This window comes from Sycon ciliatum, chromosome 1, assembly GCF_964019385.1.
Source record: "Sycon ciliatum chromosome 1, ocSycCili1.1, whole genome shotgun sequence".
NCBI lineage: Eukaryota > Metazoa > Porifera > Calcarea > Leucosolenida > Sycettidae > Sycon > Sycon ciliatum.
Window position 1 is genome coordinate 78,551,421 of NC_088643.1, and position 22,664 is coordinate 78,574,084.

The window sequence follows — 22,664 nt, forward strand, 5'->3', positions numbered from 1 at the left end:
ATGTCTATTGACTCTGGGTTCCAGTCACCGGTAAAGTAAAAGTCCGATTTTACTTCAAGGTCCATGTACCTGCCGGAGTGTATCTTATTCTAGGCTATCAAAGCAGAATGAGGTATACTGCCCTGGAAGTTCCCCCAGGAAGTGTAGAGTCTTGGCTGTCCCATTCCGATTTGTACTCCGTGTAGTGTAGACCAGTCAGGTGTGCATCGGGGTCGCCGAGACTCTAAATACGCGGTGTCCGCATTCAGATCTTGCTCCTTACGTTATCGTGCTATAAGAGAACATTAAATTTTGTTTTAATGTACATCTGGTCAAATACATAAAGTGACTCTCCTCCTCCATGCGCTCTAAAGTCGACCATTGCTACCCTAGGTAGCCATTACTCACATCAATAATCTCAAACAACGCCGGAACGGGTCACGGGTAAAACATGTCCTTGTGACCGAGCTGTTTCGCCGCGTAATTTTGCCATGTCAATTACAATATCCAGTACATGTACCACCTTCTCTGAAAGAGCCTTTGATAGGCGAAACAGCTGTCAGAAGGAAATATTTTACCCGTGACCCCTTCGTTGTATGAGGTTATTGGTGTGAGTAGTAATGGCTACCGAGGGTAGCAATGGTCGGCTTTAGAGCGCATGGAGGAGGAGAGTTTGTTGTATTTGAAAAGAAACAGCCGAATGGTACTACCGTGCACAATTCTATTGATATTCGTACATATAGGTATTTGCAATTTTGCGAGCTTCTCTTGCCACATAACAGGCATACATGTACATTGTACATGGTGCATGCTGTGCCACCGGTATGTGCCGAAGTGTGTCACGGCGTGTGTGTTTATATGGCGGTGTATCACGATTCAGTCGTCACTAATCAGGGAACCGGGAAATCACTTACGCCCCTCCCCTAGACTGACTGTGCTCAGCCACCGGGTAAGTTGAATCGGAGCAAACGTGGCATGACCCCATACGGTTCATATGGTCACAAGCTGAGACCGGAGTCACTACCAACCAGTGTCTGGTTGCAGTCAGCCGGGCCACTATTGGAGCGGCTTTCCAGTGCCGGCCCGGTGTCGTCCGCCTTGTCATCATACTCGTACATGTACTCGGAGTAGATCTACTCCCTCCCTGGCCCTGACTCGTCAAGTCAGCATTGTGGCAGTACTGGTGCGGCTTGTGAGAGACTGGTCAGGTCCGGCATATCAAGACTTTGTCAAGGGCACATCATACGGTTACCCCCCCCCCCCGGGTGTTATGTACAAGAGGCTCTTGGTCATATCAATGGGGTTATGTAAAAAAAAAAAAAAGTAAATTATCGTATCCGTTCCCGAAGGGAACTCACGACAGCCGCTAACACCCGATAAACCCGCTAAAACCCGATAAACCCTAGTGGGGTTATGTACTCTTGGTCATATTCATTCAGTGTGTGGAAGTGGTTGGCAATCACCCACTCTCTTTAACATTGGCCGGTGTTTCCACCGAGTCTTGAGATGTTGTAATAAATATATATATATATAAGTGCCGGCTAATCTGGCCCTGCGGGACTCGATGATTAGAGGAAAAAGTTTCGAAAACTTGCGCAAGAAATTGCGGCAGAAAACAACGAAAAGTGCGGAAAGATGCGGAACTTGCCAGGAATCCGCGGAATTATTTGCAGAAAACTGCGGATTTGGGCCAAATCACGAAATTTGTTGCATCTGTAGAATCGCTTTTTGGGCAGTAGATCTACATGTACTCCAGGAAGTCGTCAAATACCAGGGAGTCGTCAAATATGGTATTTGGTGACTCTCACTCTCAGGAGTAGTAAGAGTCTAGTCTATGCAAAAAAATCAACATGATCATGGAAAGCACAGCGGGAAAAGTACAGAAGAATGTTTGAAAAAGTGCAGAAAACAACAACAAAACGCGGGAAATCGCGGATTATGCAGAAAAACGCGGGTTTGGGCCAAAATCGCGAAATTTGTTGCATCTGTGGAATCGCGATTTCCTGGAGGGACAGGCTTATACAGGCGCATAGCACCGCCGTTGGAGGTGATCCGGGGTCTCCCCTGTGAAATTTGAAATTTGGGTGCAAAATCCTGCATTCTGGGCAATTGGTATTCCGCCAAAGCCGGACCGGCTGCTACGCCCCTATAATACTAATAGTATTACCGGTATAGGCTATTCTTCTACACCCCCGCTAGCCTGGGAGTCTCTCGCTCCAAAGCTGTTTTTCTTGTCAACAGTCATGTTGCTGTATCTGCTGCTAGTATGCTAGCTGAATGTCGCATATCAAGAGTACATACATGTACATGTACATGTACATGTACATGTATGTACTCTTGAGCATACAGATACTGCACATAATAATCTATTAGAGTGAGACTAAGGCAGGGCGCGTTCGAATTGTCTTCATCAACTGTTCAAACAAATTTTATAAAGAGATTAGTTGAGGTGTCCCATTAGAACGGTTTCTATCAATGATTTTTAGAGTTTTTCAGTGAAATTGTCATGGCGCCGTGGAGCCCGCCCCTTAAGGCCTTGTAACAGGATTCTCGTGATCCACGTGATTCCGCCAGACATGTTGTATGCATATTCTATTTTATTTTATACTTTGGATGAAGTTTTCCATTTGTCCTATTGGTATTGTTGCTAACAGCTTTTGTTGACGTCACTTCTGTCATTTCATTGTATCGTATTACTCTTCAGACATCAATCCTGAATGGCATAAGCGAAAGTGGCACCCCCGCCGCCTACGCGGACATGCTTTTAATAATAATAATAATACTCAATAATACTGGTCCAACGCAGCGGCATCAACACCAAGCAACGTCACCTCACAATTAACTAGACCACCAGAAAAACAACCGGACAAGACACCTACTGGCGTGGCAGTGACAGGAACCGCATCAACCAGAAGAATGACAAGATCGGCAACGGCGGCGATGGCAGCGACTAAAGCACAGACAGAGGCAACGGCTAGGGTCCACTCGACTAGCCATGTGAAATCGGATATGTCCACCGCACATGCTGATTGTTCTGATGTTAGTTCTGATAAGTATGAGTCGTCCATTGCTAGTCATTTGTTTGAGCATCCTGATTGTCGTGCTGTGTATTCAGATGATTGTTTTTCGATTGTGTCACGCTGAATGTTTTGGAAGCTGTATACATGTACATGTACATCCACACAAAGAAACCCAACCTTTGCAAGCAGAAACAAATCAAATTCACACTCAGTAGGCTGTTAGGTAGGTCGTCAAAACCTCATTAGTTGCATGTATGTCCAGTGGTTGTCTCTTGTTGTCGCACTACATGTCACGCGTATTGAGTTTTCTCGCATTTGCACCTTTGTGTCATTATTGCAATTCTCGCTGTTTACTTTAGCTATCTTCTTTCTTTTTTTGCGCTGTTTTACCACCTTCTTACTGTATTTAATCCACTGTTCCTGTTCCTTTTCCCTTACCTGTATTTCACCTGATGAGAAAGCTTGAAAGTATACTTGTGAAGACAAAAACTTTCAAGATGTTTGTAATGAGCCTGAAGTGTGTCCTTTTTATGAGTATTATCGCATTTTTGTCTCAGAGGAAACTGTTTAATAATAATAATAATAATAATAATAATAATAATAATATTAACTGGTTTGAGGGAAAGAGACAAACGGGAAAAGTCTGAAGAAAAAATTGACTGTCACCACCAGGACTCGAACCAGGGACCCTCGCTTGTAGCCAGCGATGCTCTAACCACTGAGCTATGGTGTAGTCGTCATCCCAGCAGAGGCCGTTCAACATTTTCTTCAGACTTCGTAACTCACACTTCCTGTGAATCCACACAGGCGGGTGGGACGCAGCCCTCACTGTAACCCACACTAATCACACTAATTATTATTAATAATAATAATTCAAACAGTAGTTAAGCCAACTCACCATGTCTCACATTAATATATGTAGTCTCAGAAACAAGGTCCATCACATTCACCATCTCCTGCACCACCATAAGATCCACGTGCTATCAGTGAATGAAACCCACCTAAACAGCAGCATACCCGATTCTAGTGTTCATATACCAGGCTACGATCTATATCGCAAGGATAGAGATCTGCATGGTGGAGGGGTATGCATTTATGTCCATTCTGATATTCACTCTATCAGAATTCCCATCACTGAGCTAGGAGTGGAGTGTGTCTCTGTTCGTCTTCGCCTGTGTACCAAACCTAAGGCTATTGAGCTGGCTGTGTGCAGTATATATCGTCCACCGAGTGCAACTGTCGACTTCTGGAACCTGTGCAGTCAGCATCTTGACGTCATCAGCCGTAAATTTAGCAGAATTATTGTACTAGGGGACTTTAACACTGATGTGCTACAGCAATCATCAAATAACCACCATTACAAGCACCTGTCCAATCTGTGTGAGGAGTTTCACCTCCGCAATGTCGTGACTTCACCAACGCGACTTGCCAAGACATGTCTGGATCTAATACTCGTTTATGCTGCCGCACCACATGTTAAGACAACTGTAGTATCTGTAGACGGCGTGAGCGACCATGATCTCGTTCTGACTAACTTCTCCTACAAAGCCACGCAGCAAGCTAACTCCCGCCTCAAATTCGTGCGCAAACCGCTCCCACATGCAATTGACCCCGCTACACTCTGCGATGATATCGACAGCACTCTGGAGCCTCTCCCCAAGTCAGCTGATGTCAATGCACAAGTCACCCAGCTTTCACACTGTATTACTCGAGTTTTAGACAAACATTCACCGATCTGCCCCGTGGTCTCACCAGCTTTCAGTAAACCGAAGCCTCAGCCATGGGTGACACCTCAGTTGAAACACCTCCTCCAGCAACGAATCCACCTACATAGAAAAGTACGCACTCACCCGTCAGATGAACAGCTTCTGCAGAGGTATCGTGCAATACGGCGAGAAGGCACTCTCCTCAACAGGCAGCTGAAGTCACAGTATTACATTAGAGAGTTCAAAAATCGTCGCCACGACCCACGAGGCCAATGGGCCATTATCAATAGCTTGTCTGGTAGAACAGCAGTGAGGGCTGCCCCAGCAGCCACACTCGCCGATCTGACAACTACCTTCGCCGAGATCGTCCATGACCCTGCCAGACCAGTCGAGCTGCCCCTACCCGTTGCAGACCCCAATAACACTACTCTTTTGGAGTTTGATACCGTCAGCGTCGATACCATCACCAAGTTGCTTGAATCTCTGGTATCCAACAAAGCCACCGGCTCCGATGATATTCCGTCCTGCATCCTGAAATCCTGCAGAGATTCAGTCTCGTATCCGTTAACTGTTATCGTCAACCAGTCTCTTCGCTCTGGCATCTTTCCTGCTGCCTACAAACATGCCCATGTCTGCCCTGTTTACAAATCTGGTGATAAGACCTCAGCCACCAACTACAGGCCAATCTCACTGTTGCCTATCGCGGCCAAGATCCTAGAGAAGGTTGTCCACAAGCAAGTCACTTCGTATTTCACCCAGAATCCAGACCTGTCAGCCATACCAGCTGAACAATTTGCGTACCGCTCACACCATAGCTGTGAGGATGCCCTGACACTTTGCATAGACAGATGGAACAGAGCACTTGACAACGGTGACCAATGCGGAGTAGTCTTTGCGGATATGAGCAAGGCGTTTGACCGTGTGCAGCACACAGGTCTGCTGGGAGAGCTAGCCACCACTGGCTTAGGCGGCACTGTCCTCAAGTGGTTCTCAGACTATCTCACGAACCGCAGCCAGCAGGTTACTGTCAATGGTGAGAAGGGTGACACCAAACCCTGTACAAGAGGGGTCCCCCAGGGGTCTGTTCTTGGGCCTTTGCTTTTCTGCGTCTACATTCGCCGGGTACCCGATATATTTCACCAGAGTGTCGTGCAGCTGTACGCTGATGATATTGCGTTCTACGTATTCGGCTCTGATGTGGCTACAATTATGCTACGCTTGCAGGATAGTATGCGGTTGCTAGAGCAATACCTTGATGAGAAAGGCCTTCTGCTCAACCCCACTAAAACACAGTTCATGTTGATACGGCGTCCTGCCCTGCCTGCACTGAGCCCAGCCCTGTACCTGACCTGTAAAGGCATTGTCATTTCCCCTGTCTCTACTGTGAAATACCTCGGTATACTAATCGATGAGCATCTAACGTTCCGCCCACAAGTAGAAAAGGTGTGTTCAGTGGTCTTCGCTAAACTAGCCTGTTTTGCTCATGGCCGTCGCAATTTATCAGCTACAGCTCGGAGAACTTTCTTCTTGTCAATTATACAGTCTACTCTAGAATATGCAAGTAATGCGTATGTGCACTGTTTGAAAACTACCCTATATAACAGGCTTGTAACGGTCAGCCATATTGCGATGAAGAAGGCATTTGGTTTAGATAGAATGACCCCAACTGCATTAGTTTTACAACGGTGTCATCTGTATTCGTTTGAGCAACGAGTTAATTTGAAACTATACGTTTTGGTCTATCGCTGCTTGTCATCAATTACTAGCCCCCTCCTTCAGTCACTGTTTCTCCTGCGTTCAGTTGGCCCGCACACAAATGCTCGTACTCGTGGCCAGGATACAGCTGCCTTAGTATTACCTACTGTACATATTGGGTATGGACTGCGCTCAGTTTCTTTTCTGGCGGCAGGTCGGTGGAACACTCTTCCTCCAAACTGTCGTCAGGCACAATCTGCTGGTACTTTTGCTCACCTCACAAAGATTCACCTAGGGTTCCCTGTAACAAGGCCATGCCTGTTGGGACTCCCCTAGTCAAATAATAAATACTACTACTACTACTACTAGTAGTTTGGAGGCGGTGGGAAAACAGTTTCGTAATAAGTATTTGCATGCAACGACGCAAATCCACACAATTCAGTAGACACTTCTTTTCTATCAAACGTTTTCTTTCCCTTCTCTTCAGGATAGTACAGGGAATGTTGTAAATTTGAAAAAACACATAACTATTATAGAGAATGAAAGAAAGAAAAAAGTCAACACTTCAACATACATGTAGGTGTCAAAATGATTAAAGTGTTAAAAACTCAAAAACAAACAGCTGCTTGTCGTAAGTTGTATAGTGATGATATCTTTTCGATTTTGACTCGTGGAAGGTCTAAGTTACATCTTGCTGTGTTAGAAGCTCTGTATATTCGTAAACTAGATCCAGAACTATGTGTACAGAAGGAGAATGTGTTATCGTTGCAGTTGTTTGGTGTCACACCTCGTGAAAGCAGTAGTAGTAGTAGTAGTAGTAGAATTTATTATTTTGATAGGGAAGGCCCTACAGACGTTGCCGTCTTGTTACAGGGAACCCTAAGTGCTCTTTACAGAGCGAAACAAAAACGGATAGATGCTCAACCTGACGACACGAGACAGGCAGAGAATTCCACCTATCAGCGCCAAGGAAAGAAATGGAGAACATGCCATATCTAGTGTGACAAGTGTTCCCTGATGTGTTCAATGTGTTTGTCTACAACTTGCAGCTGTTTGTTTTTGAGTTTTTAACACTTTTAAAATCATTTTAACACCTACATGTATGTTGAAGTGTTGACTTTTTTCTTTCTTTCATTCTCTATTATAGTTATGTGTTTTTTCAAATTTACAACATTCCCTGTACTATCCTGAAGAGAAGGGAAAGAAAATGTTTGATAGAAAAGAAGTGTCTACTGAATTGTGTGGATTTGCGTCGTTGCATGCGAATACTTATTACGTATATAATAAATGTAGAGCCGAAGGATTTATTGCAATTACATACCAGTATAAAAACCGAGGTCCCCCGAGGTTTTATAACTGGTATGTACTTGCAATAAATCCTTCGGCTACTACATTTATTATACATATGTTGACCTTCACTTTCCCTAAAAAGGAGTATTTTATAAACAGTATTTATTGGCCTTAGTGGTATTTGGGACAGAGCTTTCGGCCATATTTTCAATTCATTGCATTCCCAAATCATCACAACCACGCGCTCTTCAGCCGAACCATACAGACACCAGCAAGGACACTTCCGTTGAGAGATAATATTGCTCCACGCCTCTAGACAGCTGTTTCGCTCCCTGTCGGAGCTCACTGGTGTCTGTATGGTTCGGCTGAAGAGCGCGTGGTTGTGATGAGTTGGGAATGCAATGAATTAGTGGTATTTTATAAACAGTATTTATTGGCCCAAAAGCCAATAAATACTGTTTATAAAATACCACTAGGCCAATAAATACTGTTTATAAAATACCACTAGGCCAATAAATACTGTTTATAAAATACTCCTTTTTAGGGAAAAGTGCAGTGCTGCATGGAAAAGTACAGTGGTATTTATTGAGTCAACTAATTTATTCGAATTTGATACCGTTGATGGTGTGGTCACTAATGAGTGTGGGTATTTATCAAAGGTCAATACCGTATTTTTCCGGTTGTAAGTCGACCTTTTACGACTAGAAATAGAAGGAGAAAGGGTGGGGGTCGACTTACAACCGGGATTCGACTTATAACAGGGAACTATCAGAATCTTACAAAAAATGACCAGCCCTGCATGCATGAGTGCACCATGTGTACACATGTTTGCCAGTTTATTGGCCTTTTTCAAGGATTGGGACGTTATACCCTCCAATAAGGAATGTTTACATGATTTGTTGATATGTTAGTAGCAGGGAGTGGTTGGTATATAACGGTAGTGCTTCGTTGGGTGAAAACTTTAAAACGCAGAATTGAGACCTCCGGATACGGGGGTCGACCTACATGTATAACCGGGGTCGACCTACATGTATAACCGGGGTCGACTTACAACCGGTAAAATACGGTATATGAAATATTAGAATCAACTCGTAAAAACTCCAAGTCAATCTCCCATTGACACAAACCTCGTTTATTGAACATATTCATATCCTATCCAATAAAAACAGTTCATAAAAACAGTTCATAAAAACAGTTCATAAAAACAGCTTTTTAGGATCGGACCCAATCCGCATAACCAAGAGAGCTAGCTCCCTTGGCTGCTGTTGGAATATGCAAGAATGGGCCTTCCAGATAAGGTCTAACAAGGAGCAGTGGCTATAGTTATGAAATGAACACCGGTAACCATGGAGACAGACCACACTCTCATTATAGATACTGGTTATAAATAGACCGAATAAGGAAAATGATCTGATAGCCTATGAAGACTAAAAGAAATTGAACCAATGACAACAAATACTCGTCCAGCACACGGGTTGTCATAGCAACACAAATAACAGCTGTCCGCTAATTTTGTTGTTGGAGATTGAGTAGGAGTTTTTACTGGTTGATTCTAAATACAATAAATGCTCCGGCCTTGGGTTTATGACCAATAAAAACTAATTATAAAAACCTCGGGGGACCTCGGTTTTTATAATAGTTTTTATTGGTCATAAACCCTCGGCCTCCTCATTTATTGTATACATAATAATAATAATAATTCAAAGGATCAGTCGGGGAAGTGAACTGCCTGAAAAGAGAAAAAAACGCCAGACCCACCAGGACTCGAACCTGGGACCCTGCTTGTCATGAGCAATGCTCTAACCACTGAGCTATGGGACCAGGCTGAACCTAGAAGGCGCTGACAAGTTTTTCACTCCAAAGGCAGCTCACAACACGTGCCACACATACTGATGGCACTTGGCCTTGGGTCTTTTTCCCTCCCCCAGGGGACCAACCACGGTCAGTTTCTGGAAACTACCAGAGGTGAAAGAAAGTGATTAAATGAAACTGACCGTGGTTGGTCGGTCCCCTGGGGGAGGGAAAAAGACCCAAGTGCCATCAGTATGTGTGGCACGTGTTGTGAGCTGCCTTTGGAGTGAAACACTTGTCAGCGCCTTCTAGGTTCAGCCTGGTCCCATAGCTCAGTGGTTAGAGCATTGCTCATGACAAGCAGGGTCCCAGGTTCGAGTCCTGGTGGGTCTGGCGTTTTTTTCTCTTTTCAGGCAGTTCACTTCCCCGACTGATCCTTTGAATTTGAAGTTCTCCCAATCCTTTCCAAAATAATAATAATAATAATAATAATACCGGTAATCCTTCTTGATGAATGCATGATGAAAAAAAACAGAAAAATAATAAGGCACCCATTTTTATAGTCCAGGGTATTCATGGTGCAGTGTACGTAGAGCTAAAAATACGACGTCGTCAGGTTGCTGAGCATCTATCCGTTTTTGTTTCGCTCTGTAAAGAGCTAGGGTTCCCTGTAACCATGGTAACAAGACGGCAACGTCTGTATGGCCTTCCCTATCAAAATAATAAAATTTATTTATTTTTTTAATTTAATTCTACTACTACTCCTGTACTACGACTCTGGTCACGTCTGATGCGCTCGTATACCTGGTATACAATGCCCAATTTCAATGGTAGATCTACACGCGTAGTCGTATTATGCACGAGTTGTAGATCTACTGGCTGTGCTAGCTGTGCGCACGCGCGGGAAAGACTGTGACGTAGGGTGTGGCCATGGCAACAAACACGTTGCAGATATGGCGTGTGTGCGTCAAGGGGTTTCACGTCATCACGGTCGGTGCTACTGCGCTAGCTACGATCTACGTGGATGTACGTGCAGAGATGGTCGATCTCCGTGAAAATCGTGATCCCCACTGAAGATCGCGATGCATGATCAAGACACTTTTTTGAAGGAGAAAAGAAAGAGGAAAGAAAGGAACAGTGTGTGCGTGGGTATTTGGCTTTTGAACGAATGCGTTATTTGCTGCTCTTTGCTGGTCGAGATGAGAAGCTGAATCTAGGAAATTGGAAATGTTGGCCAAATTTGAATCGAAGAGTGCTCGCGTGAAGGGCCTCGCTTTTCATCCGCACCGTCCCTGGGTCTTGTCGAGCCTGCACAATGGAAATATCCAACTTTGGGATTATCGTATGTGCACACTGATTGAGCGGTTTGATGAGCATGACGGACCTGTTCGTGGAGTTGATTTTCACCGCGACCAGCCACTGTTTGTTTCCGGAGGAGACGATTACAAGGTCAAGGTCTGGAATTACAAAGTGAAGAGATGCTTGTTCACTCTCCTCGGTCATTTGGATTATGTGCGAACGACCAAATTCCACCATGAGAGCCCATGGATCCTCAGTGCGTCTGATGACCAGACGATTCGCATCTGGAACTGGCAATCACGCACTTGCGCCTGTGTAATGACTGGGCACAACCACTACGTCATGTGTGCCGATTTCCACCCCAAAGACGACTTGGTGGTGTCCGGCTCTCTTGATCAGACTATTCGCGTGTGGGACATTTCTGGTCTGCGCCGAAAGAACTACTCACCAGGCAGCGGTGTATCTGCCCCATCCGTTCTGTCCAGCAAGCTCCCCACATCGCCTGACCTGTTTGGCGTTACGGACGCGGTGGTGAAGCACGTCTTGGAAGGACACGATCGTGGTGTGAACTGGGTGGCATTCCATCCCACTCTTGCTCTGATTGTGTCCGCAGCAGACGACCGTAATGTGAAGCTGTGGCGAATGAACGATGCAAGGGCATGGGAAGTGGACACGTGCCGTGGACATTTCAACAATGTGTCTTGCTGCCTGTTTCACCCGCGCGAGGAGCTGATTCTGAGTAACTCGGAAGACAAGACAGTGCGTGTCTGGGACATGACCAAGCGCACATGTATGGCAACGTTCCGCCGCGAGAACGAGCGCTTCTGGGTGATGGCCGCTCACCCCACTCTCAACCTGTTCGCAGCAGGTCACGATGGCGGTATGGTTGTTTTCAAGCTGGAGAGAGAACGACCTGCGTATGCTGTGATGGGCAACTCCTTGTTCTATGTCAAGGACAAGCAAATCCGCCACTGTGAGCTCGGCACCAGCAAGGATGCAGTGGCTCTAACCATGCGTCACGTCTCTTCCATTCGGCCTTGCCACCTGTATTCCATGTCCTACAATGCCAAGGAGAACGCCATTCTGGTGTCGTCGCAGCCTGGTAAGGGCGATGCATTCTATGAGCTCTACGCTGTGCCTAAGTCTGATCCCGGAAGTGTCGAGCCGCGTAAGGCGAGTGGCCACAGTGCTGTCTGGGTGGCCCGTAACCGCTTTGCTGTGCTGCGCAACAACGAAATTGTCATCAAGAACTTGAAGAATGAGACGACCAAGAGCCTCCCTGCTCCCGCCGGTACCGTGTCTATGCACTTTGCCGGCACTGGTCAGGTGCTGCTGAGTGACGCCGAGTCGGTTACACTGTACGACGTGCACCAGAAGCAGTCCCTGGCTAATGTCCGTAACAACAGGCTGCGTTATGTAGTCTGGAGTGCCAACATGGCGTATGTTGCCCTGCTGACCAAGCACACCATCACCATCTGCTCGCGCAAGCTGGAGAGCCTGTGCACGGTGCATGAGAACGTGCGCGTCAAGAGCGCTTGCTGGGACGAGAGTGGTGTGCTGGTGTACAACACGTCTAACCACATCAAGTACTCTCTGACCAATGGTGACCATGGCATCATTCGTACTCTGGACGTGCCTATCTATCTGGCCTCCATCAAGGGTACGAACGTCTACTGCCTGGACCGTCAGGGCAAGATTCGCATGCTGAACGTCGATGTCACCGAGTTCAAGTTCAAGACGGCTCTCGTTCAGCGCAAGTACGACGAAGTCCTGCGCATGGTCCGCACGGCCTCACTCGTCGGCCAGTCCATCATCTCGTATCTGCAGAAGAAGGGCTATCCAGAGGTGGCCTTGCATTTCGTGAAGGACCCGCGCACTCGCCTGAACCTGGCGCTGGAGTGTGGCAATCTGGAAGTGGCGCTAGAGGCTGCCAAGACGCTTGATGACAACTCTGCATGGGATCGCCTAGGTGCCATGGCTCTTGCACAGGGTAACCATCAGGTGGTGGAAATGGCCTACCAGCGCACCAAGAACTTTGACCGTCTCGCCTTCCTCTACCTGCTCACCGGCAACCAGGAGAAACTCGGCAAGATGCAGAAGATCGCTGAAGTACGCAAGGACACCAGCGGTCAGTTCCAGTATGCACTATACAGCGGCGATGTGCAGGAACGTATCCGTGTCCTCCGTTCCATTGGTCAAGTTGCGCTAGCGTACATGTCTGCCAAGACGGGTGGTTTCGACGAGGAAGCTGCACAGCTGGAATCTGAGTACCCACACCTGCAGAACCTGTCGGCGTCCGGTGAAGCCTTGGTCCCGGAGCAACCGGTTGGCAGTTGTCCCCCAACATGGCCTCTGTTGACTGTCAGCAAGACCATCTTTGAATCAGCCATGGGTGGTGATATGCCGGCTGTGGACATGGACGAAGATGTTGGTGATGCTTGGGGCGGTGAGGCTGACATCGACCTTGACAATCTCGACGACCCCATGGCTGAGGCTGATGCACCAGAGATGGAGGGCACGGGCGATGGCTGGAATGTGGACGATGACGACTTGGATCTGCCTGAAGATTTTGACGCAGGCCCAGTCGGAGATAGCATCGGTGGCTATGTCCCCCCACAGCCAGCACCAAGCCAAGCCAATGTTTGGGCTCACTCTCGGTTACCTGGTGATCTTGCCTGTGCTGGTGCCCTGGATGCCATGTTTGGAATCCTGAACACTCAGCTTGGTGTGGTCAACTTTGCGCCGCTGAAGCCAGTTGTCATGTCACTGTTTGCACAGTCTCGCACTGCCCTTCAAGGCTTGCCCAACACACCCGGCTTGAAGGGCTTCCCACATCGCAATTGGCAAGAAGCAGGCGCCAGCAAGGGCCTGCCTGCGTACGGCCTGCGTTTGGACCATCTGGCTGGCCGTGTTCAGTCTGCGTACCAGATGACAACCGGTGGCAAGTTCAGCGAGGCAGTCGTTGTCTTCCGGTCTCTGCTTCTATCCGCTGCCATGCTCAGCGTTGACAAGCGCAAGGATGTGGAGGAAGTGCGCCAGCTGATCTCAGTATGCAGGGAGTATGTCCTTGGTCTGATCATGGAGGTCCACCGTAAAGACCTGCCCAAGGGTACTCTGGATGAGCAGAAGCGTCTATGCGAGCTTGCTGCCTATTTCACCCACTTCAACCTTCAGCCCGTACATCTGATCCTGACACTGCGCACGGCTCTCAACCTGTTCTTCCGCCTAAAGAACTTCAAGACGGCAGCATCATTTGGCCGGCGCCTTCTTGAGCTTGGCCCCAAGCCGGATGTCGCTCAGCAGGCTCGCCGCGTCCTGGCCGCGTGCGACAAGAACCTAACTGATGCCCACCAGCTGCGCTACGACGAGCTCAACCCGTTCTCCGTGTGCGGCTACTCTTATGTACCCATCTACCGTGGCAAGGCGCAGGAGAAGTGCCCGCTGTGCCAGGCCGCCTACCTTCCCGAGCACAAGGGTAAGGTCTGCACTGTCTGCGAAGTCGCTGAAATTGGCTGTGATGTGTCGCAATCACACCTCTCTGTATAAACACACCGCTTCATGCCTGCTACCACCCATGCTTCTGAAACTTATTCTGCCCGCTGACTTTCTCACCATTTTCATGTGTCAGTACGTTGTACGTCATGTCGCGCGTGCATCCGTGCTTAGGAACACAAGGCCCTGCATTTTGCCTATTCTCCCTTTTTTTTTAACCAAAACATAATAACATTCATGTAATTTGATCGATGTCATTGTGTTTGTACTTTGTACCATACATACATACATACATACATACATACATACATACATACATATACTGTTGGGTATACAGGTGATGCCAGTATCCAAGATTTTTTGAGAGATTTTCGTACTGAAATTGCGAGTGAATGTGAGTTGGCTTGGAACGCGGGAGACCTACCCAAATTGTAGTAGTGGGTATGGTACTCTGCTTGGAACAGAGAACAAGGACCACACTGTTACAGTGCATGTATCTGGTTATGCTCCAGATGTGCACTGAGTGGTATTCTACCATACTCCCTGATTCAGACGCCCACTGAATTGAAAGAGATAGGGCAGTTGCACTGAAGATTTTGACAATAGAGAGGTTCCGGGGTACGATTTTCCGTGCCAAAATCCGTATGGGCGCTACGGATTTTTTCCAGGCGTGCTCCATACGATTTTTCGGCACGAGAATCCGTGTGGACTGGCTTTCATACGAACCATGCTTCGTATGGAGATTTTGCGTCTTCGGGTGCAGAAAGATTTTTCGCGTACAAATTTGGTACGAGAAACTTTGATTTTTCGCGGGAAGTTTTGATTTCGGTACAAATTTTCAAAATAAAAAGGCATAGCGCGGGAATGTGACGTGTTTGCGAACGTAACCTAGGCAATGACGGCAAACACATAAGTTCCGTACCCCGGAACTTTTCACTGCTCGAAAACGACGTATAAAAAATCCGTAGAGCCTCCACGGATTTTGGCACGAAAAATCGTACTCCGGAACCTCCCTAATGCTTGTTGACCTTCATGCAGAAATCTGTAATGGCAAACAGTATACGTGGGCTACTGATCGTACTGTAGTACTTTCGCATAGAAGGGCGTGCTCCCATGACTAAGTACTTTTCGCATAGAAAGGAATACATGTACTCCCATAACTGGATATTTTTGCATCATGAAATGCAAGCACTGACGACATTTGACTTGCAGTGGCTTTTCCAGCAAAGGCACCTCGCATTTCATCAATAAAATTATAAGCCGGGATTCATTGGATGAGTATCCAGGAAATTTTTCTTTTGAGGTAGTTCGAAATTGTATCACACAACTCAATAAATCGAGGCCTCGTCGATGCATGGCACAGAGTAAGTCAGCATGCCCATGTGCACACGGTGTGCCACAATCTTCAGTGCATGCATACTATCGGTTACTATCGGTTATGTACTCTTGATACTATCTAAGTGTAATAGTCTTCAAAGAGGCCAGCAGTACAGCGATCTGCAACCCGTACACACGAGCAACACATTTACAGAATCTGACGCACTTTTAATTCACAGGAGCACTGGTAGCCCGAATAAAAACAACTTTGGCGGTAAGAATTGAAGAAGTCCGGAGCAGGCAACTTTTTCTGACATAAACAAGCTACAAGCAAAGTAACCACGGGTAAAAGCAAGTAAAACTACCTAAAAAAAAGCACCAGGTGCATATTGAACATTCCCAGCCATTTCGCCATGTGTGTCTTTACATGCATGTGTTATTCGACCATGCAAAAGGCAACTGATAAAATAACGCAGTCTAACTAAGAGAGCTTATACCGTAGTTACCGGTATGTCTAAATCGGATAAGAGAATCCAGGTTACCACTAGAAATAAATATAAATACTGAAGAAGGGTGCGAATAAAATAATGAAATGTCGCACGGTGGAAAGTATAGTTTTCATAATTTTGCAAATCTACAACACCGTACCGAGGAAATTCGTCCTTGGTTAGATGTTGCATGTTGCATTTCCTCGCTATGGTGTTGTGTAGGCGGGCAAGCAGCACAGTGTGGAGTGGTGCAGTGTTTCAAAATGTCTGCAAATCTAGCACCGCAAATTACACATAACGGTGAATTTCTTCCGAATTGGCAATAGAGCCGATGCTGTCGAGCCTTTTCCACCATGTTGTCAGCAGGTTTTTGCCGATCAAGTCAAACCAAGGTGTGACAGGAACGCCAGATGCTTTGCACTTTTCAAGATAGTTTGGGAAATCATCCAGCGACACATACTCGACTTTCCTGACCTACACAAAAAAGAATAGAAAGTATACCAGAGTGAAGCATTAAGGAACAACCAAAACCCACGTGAGAGGTTCAGAGCACACACACACACACACACACACACACACACACACACAAACACACACACTGTACTTGCTCACTGCCAAAACTGGTCACGTGGGTCTCCCCGGGAGAGGAGAAAGACACTCAAAAGGAATCTGGGAAAGATGAGTCAATTGGCTATGAACCGCCCAACGGCTGACACCCCCTTAAATCCCCAAACTCGGCGGACTTAGAAATGATCCCACTCACGGCACACACACACACACACACACACACACACACACACACACACACACACACACACACACACACACACAAAGGGTTCTACAGCAGAGCAACAGTGGTGCATTGATCCACAAAGACAAGACTTCCCATTACCAGGGTATGCACAGCCATTAATAATAATGCAGGTGGAATCCTGATAATTCGAATCTCGAAATGCCAGGAAAAAACTTCTAATTACCCGGACATTCTAATTATCCAAACATGAACCCACAACACAATATGTATATCAAAATGCTCTCATGGTCATGCAGAGTTGCGCTATGGACCTTAGACACAGATTTCACGGATACTGAACTGACCGGCACAGCCTGCTCATGCAAACTGAACTGACCAGTACAGTGTACAGTGAACTTCGAATTACACTTTGCTAACTTTGAATTATCAGCACAAATCCCACATATGTTCGATGTAAGTGGAATCCGTGGAACTTCGAATTAACCGGACATGTCTGGTTCGAGGTTCGAATTATCAGGAAAATTTATGTGGGAATCGTATTAACAGAAATCGGTCCTCGAAAAACTTCTAATTAAGCGGGATGTTCGAATTAAGCCATATTCGAATTATCAGGATTCCACCTGTAATAATAATAATAATAATAACAGCTCGCATGTACCCCATGTGTGAGATCACCCATGGGGCTAACGCATCTGTCGGCAAAAAGAGTTAGAGAAAACGAGAAATACATGACATACACACCTTCTCCATTCTGTTATTGCAGGGAAAAACTACCTCGATTCCACCATGAGCCATTAGAACCCCTAAGTTACCTTTATCCCCCCCCCCCCCCCCATCAAGAATACTTTTTTATGGTATTCAGACTCCACTGCAGCCAAGTAAAGACTACAATGAGAAATCCCTAAATCCGCCACACCGATGCCAGCTCCTCCATGGTTTGCCTGATGGCCATAGCTGTCACGGACGAGTCGGCTATTCTCCCATCAACAAAAGTGAAAACAGGGTTTGCTACTAAGGATGCCCGGCAGCTCAGCAACGGCAAGCAGATTAGCCAATTCCAGTGTCACAACCCGCGCGTCCATTGCAAGGACAGTGTTGTTGCACTAGTACTGAATCAAAAGAAATGCCATCATTGCCATTTCCGCAGCTACCTCCTACTATCTGCCTTGACCCATGCAAGACGGCCCGGAAGATAAAGAGTGTTTGCACTGCTTTTAGCGAGACCATCAGAGGAGAAGGTAGGGTGTTCGTCTGTAAGGATATTCTTCAGGAGTGTGGTGGCTTGCTTCCCGGGCTCTGTCATCCCGCTGCAGCAGTCGGCATATGCTATGTTCGTCCTATCTCTGCGGATGCTGCGGGCATTGGGCAGCTGTTTTGGACAGCATGTATCGCAGGATGAAGGACAAGATTGCTGAGGTGGATTCTGTTGCTTAAGAATAGGATAGCCTTGCCAGCGCAGTACCATGACTGTAAACTATTGTAAAGTCTAAGAAAAGAAAAAGAAAAGAAAAAGGAACGGGCAGGCAGAAGCTCACCTCATTATCGTTTGGCGCCAGGTCTACATCCTTCTGCATGAAGAGTACATAGTCCATCTCATGCTCTCCCCAGTCTCCGCCGGACATTGCTCGGTAGTGGACACGAGCGAGGAAGTTGAATGACTCCAGAGGTAGCTACATCACAAGAACGTGCATGCACGCACACACACATACATACACACACACACACGCGCGCGCGCACACATTGACACATACAAAGAAGGATTGAAAACTGCTCAGCTGAAACTGTGATGTAAAACAGTAAAAGTGATCACCAGACAGCACATTGCACTTCTTTGTAATGTATATATGTAGCGCTCTGTATTATCGTGCTTTGAGTACTCTCTTGAGCTGCCACATCTCACTTGAAGTGAAGATATGTGTACACATTAACGCACTATGACACACCAGGGGCATGTTGAACCTTCCGATTCCACTCGGCAAACCTGGAGGAAAGCACCACTTCCTGCTCAATACACACTGTTTTTCCGGGAATTAACGAATCATCAATTGAGCTTGAGCATGCTAATGAAAAAGCATTACATTTTATAGTGCCCCAGCAGCCCAAACAACATTAGGCAGGCATCGATTTATCCGGGTTCGCATCGCAGTTTGCGAATCAAAATTCACTGGCTGCGATTCGCTTTTCGTTTTTTATCGCCCAAAACCATGAAAACTGCGATGCACTGGCCATGCATACCGGTATGTACAAAGACCATTCTGTACTGATTGTGTGCAGTTTACATGCGACTGTCACTACTGACTAGGGAGTAGTATTTTACTTCTCCAACCAACTGGCCTACCCTGTTTAGTCCGCACGCGGGCGCGGGTCGCGGATCGCGCTCTGTATGATTTTGGACACTGCACTAGCACTGCAGTCTTTGGAAGTTAGTTTTGTACACTACACGGCGGCAACTTTCCCTGAAGTTCTCCTTTCTTCTTTCACTGTCAAGCTCAATTCAGTTTGTTTCTGTTCGACAAGACACAGCTGAAGTGGATGGTTCTTAGTCCCATGTGACCAACATGTCAGTGAATCTGATCACTGTCCAGAAGTGAGAAAAAGAACTGGACGCGCCAGGAATGTTGATTCGTTTCGATGGAGCAAAGCGAAAATTCTGGACACTTTGCACGGAATGTTACGATCGTTTGAGCGCTTTCCTGAGCGTTCTTTGTCGAAGGAATCAGTGGAACTACCCTGTTGAAGGATACTGTGTTGTGACGAACTAACAAGTCGGGTGAACGCTGAACATGTAACAAAACCCTGACGTAAATATTCATGTCGACCGTTCGCTTGGAAAAGCAAATAGCAACAGCAGCTATTGTCCACTTCTGTACAAAATCTTGCTATCGTACAGATATGCATGATTGTACACTTTTGATGAAGGAAAGCTGCTAATCAATACTGGGAGTTGCTAGTCAATTGCAAAACTGTGTAGCAGTGACTGCTATGCAAAAAAATCAAAGTAAATCGATCCCTGTTAGGGATACCATATTACACCGTTTCCAGCACGACAAACATCTCGTGAGGCCCCAGGCAGCAATGTGAATCAATGTTGCTCACGGAGTGGCGAGAAACAGACGCCGAGAGCTATTAGTTGTTCACAAAGCTGTCACCTTTACAAACTAGTTGCATGTCCGCGCAAGGGGGATAACGGAGGTTTAGCAAGACGAATTTAGCGTTCGAGTTTTTTTCGGGTCGCGAACCGGAATGTGAACTTCCGCACATTAGGTCCCTAGCACATTTCACTTGAAAAAGCAGTCAGAACACGAATCCGCTAGTGAGTCATAAAGTTACTACGTTGTACTGTCTGTACACATGTATGACCAGTCCACGCCGTGCAAGCACGAATTTTGTTTGCTAGTCCTTACCACAACGCAAACTCTGTGAGTTCAGCTTTCATTTAAGTGCGAACTTGAACGCGAAATTTGTTTTGCAGAACCTCTGTAATACCAACTTGATGTAGCGACTTCGACAGTAACTTTCGACAAAGTTGGGTGCTCCTACGTGGAGTTCACGCTTCCTGCCGAATTACTTGCCAATGGCCCTCGGTATCTGTTTTTAACTCCTCCACGAGTGACATTGACTAACTCTGCTACCTGGGGCCTTACAAGGTGTTTGTCGTGTTGGAAACGGAGCGTCACTGTAAGTTTGTATCCCTAATGATGTTTCGGCTGCTGGAGCGCTAAAAAAAGTAGCGATTTGGAGCAAAAGGTTCATTAGCCTCTGAAGCTCAACTGAAGAGAGGGTGAATTCCCAAAAAACACTGTGAGCAGGGTGTGGTGCTTTCTTGCAAGTGTGCCAAGTTGACATGCTCCCGGTGGCGGACGGCAGTCGCGAGTCGGTCAAATGTCAAGAAATTTGGCAAGAAGTGCGAGCTCCACATTGGAGCAACCATTGAACCTCATCAAGTATTACCGCCGGGGTCGTTACTTCTAACTTCTAAGTTAAGCTTTCTTAAAATACAGCTGTATTCAAAACTCACTTGATCTAAAGGCACTCCGAGTTCATAGTTAACACGTCTCTGAGCAGCTCTCTTCACACCCAATGCCAACGGCTCATTTATCATTTCGTCTTCAACGTACAGCGGATGACTGCAGCATGTATTGGTTACGTAGCCTGGAAAAGTTACTTTGGAGTCTGCCCTCTCCTGCAGGAGTAATTCGCCTTTGCTGTTGAATAGGAATACACTAAATGCACGATGGAGCATACCATTGGCCTCGATATTCACCCTACGATGGCAGTCCAGCTTCGACGCGTGTCCTACGATTTCGTCATTCTCATCAACAAGTAGACACTGCTCCTGCATCAGTTTTCTCTGGGTTGGATCTGCAATGGTGTCCGCCATCCTCGAGGTTGTTGTCAAAGGTCTTTCCACAATTCTTGAAGGAAAAAACAGATTTCTGCTGAGTGAGCGTGTAACATCAACTGACCTACAAGCACTTGTAAGAACACCAGTGACAGATCGTCTGCATGATGCCAGAGCCATTCTTGCAGTCGAGATAGAACAAAACTCCCCACAGATCTCTGTCACCTACAAAGCGAGAACTCCAAAAAAAATCACTGACAATGGTATGATTTGATCAGCGCTGCAGCGCAGTGCAGAGAAAAAAGCAAGGGCCAGATTTTCAAAAAAATTAATAGGATCAGAACAGCCTGGCACGCATGCCACGCGTGTCGATATGATGGCCAGATGGATGCACGTGATGTGGCTGGATTGTGGCATTTGTCTTTGCAAAGACAAATGTCTTTAGTTTGGCTATTTAGCAGGCAATAGCATCATTGTAACTGCACATGTACATGTTATTGTACACAGCTTAGCGATGCAACGTGCCAGCTTGCAAAATACCTTGCCGGCTTCTATGACATGAGTGATCGAATCATACGAGTAGCGAATGACTGTAGACTACCGGTATGCTCTCGCCATAATCGAAACGACATGCAGTAAGGCCCAAGCTCGATGGTGATCGTGGAGATGAAGCGGTGGTACATGGTGCCACGATCTCTGACAGTTTGTGTCATCAGTTGTCGCACCATAACCCGAAGGTAAAATACTGTAGTACGAGTACATGTACGTGCATGTATTGGGATAAATGAGACCACCAGGAAAACTAAGTTACGGTACTTTGAAGTTTCAAGAAACAGTTTACTGGTTTAAAATGAATTATAACTTAAAGGGGAAGTATACCCTAAAATCAAATTTCACCAGTTGTAGTCTTCGGGGTGCTGAGTCGAATGGTCTTGGTCCGAGGAATAAGAAGCTGAGACGCTCCTTTCCTCCTTTATTCCCAATCGAACTCGCGTACTTCCACCGAAACTGGGTGACTGCGCCCTACTAGATAGGAATTTGTATGGAAAAAGTCACTAAAAAGTAAAAACGCCGTTTCGTTCTTATAAAAGCGCGGATGACCGCGATTGGTCCATATGTTGTAGTCTTTTGGCCGCTGAGTCGACTGGTTTTGGTCCGAAAAGGCCGTTGCGATGCAGCATTCGGCCCTTATTCCCAATCGAACGCGGTTGAGTAAGCGGTCACGTGCTCATTTACAGCCCGTTTGGGCTAGGCCCAGACAGATCCTGCCGGCAATTCTTTCGGTAAAATATCGAAGAATTGAAAGAGCGGAAATTGCCGGCAACATCGGAGCAAAATATCGAGATGTTGGGCAAAATCGATGCCTGATACTTGGATTTCCGTGTTTCTTACCCGTTCAGCAGGGTACACTGCCCAGGACGAGATCATGTCACCGAAATATCACTGGGATTCACTGTGGATCGACATGATTTTGGAAAAACTTAGGGACAC

At 46.5% G+C, this 22,664-nt stretch overlaps 3 protein-coding genes across 3 annotated transcripts; 2 read left to right on the top strand and 1 right to left on the bottom strand.

The window, feature by feature from the left end:
* LOC135807697 (uncharacterized) lies at positions 1-5,934 on the top strand. The gene is made up of 3 exons (XM_065321248.1): positions 1-30; positions 4,190-5,738; positions 5,930-5,934. The coding sequence occupies exons 1-3, from the start codon at positions 1-3 to the stop codon at positions 5,932-5,934; spliced, it is 1,584 nt and encodes a 527-aa protein (XP_065177320.1).
* Positions 5,935-10,591: 4,657 nt separating this feature from the next.
* LOC135805645 (coatomer subunit alpha-like) lies at positions 10,592-14,670 on the top strand. Its single transcript, XM_065319717.1, has one exon. The coding sequence runs from the start codon at positions 10,709-10,711 to the stop codon at positions 14,324-14,326; it is 3,618 nt and encodes a 1,205-aa protein (XP_065175789.1). The 5' UTR covers positions 10,592-10,708; the 3' UTR covers positions 14,327-14,670.
* A 1,126-nt stretch (positions 14,671-15,796) lies between these two features.
* LOC135805646 (isopentenyl-diphosphate Delta-isomerase 1-like) lies at positions 15,797-21,449 on the bottom strand. Its single transcript, XM_065319719.1, has 3 exons — positions 20,850-21,449; positions 18,367-18,501; positions 15,797-16,551 (listed from the first exon to the last, which is right to left on the bottom strand). The coding sequence occupies exons 1-3, from the start codon at positions 21,351-21,353 to the stop codon at positions 16,366-16,368; spliced, it is 825 nt and encodes a 274-aa protein (XP_065175791.1). The 5' UTR covers positions 21,354-21,449; the 3' UTR covers positions 15,797-16,365.
* Between the last annotated feature and the right edge of the window lie 1,215 nt (positions 21,450-22,664).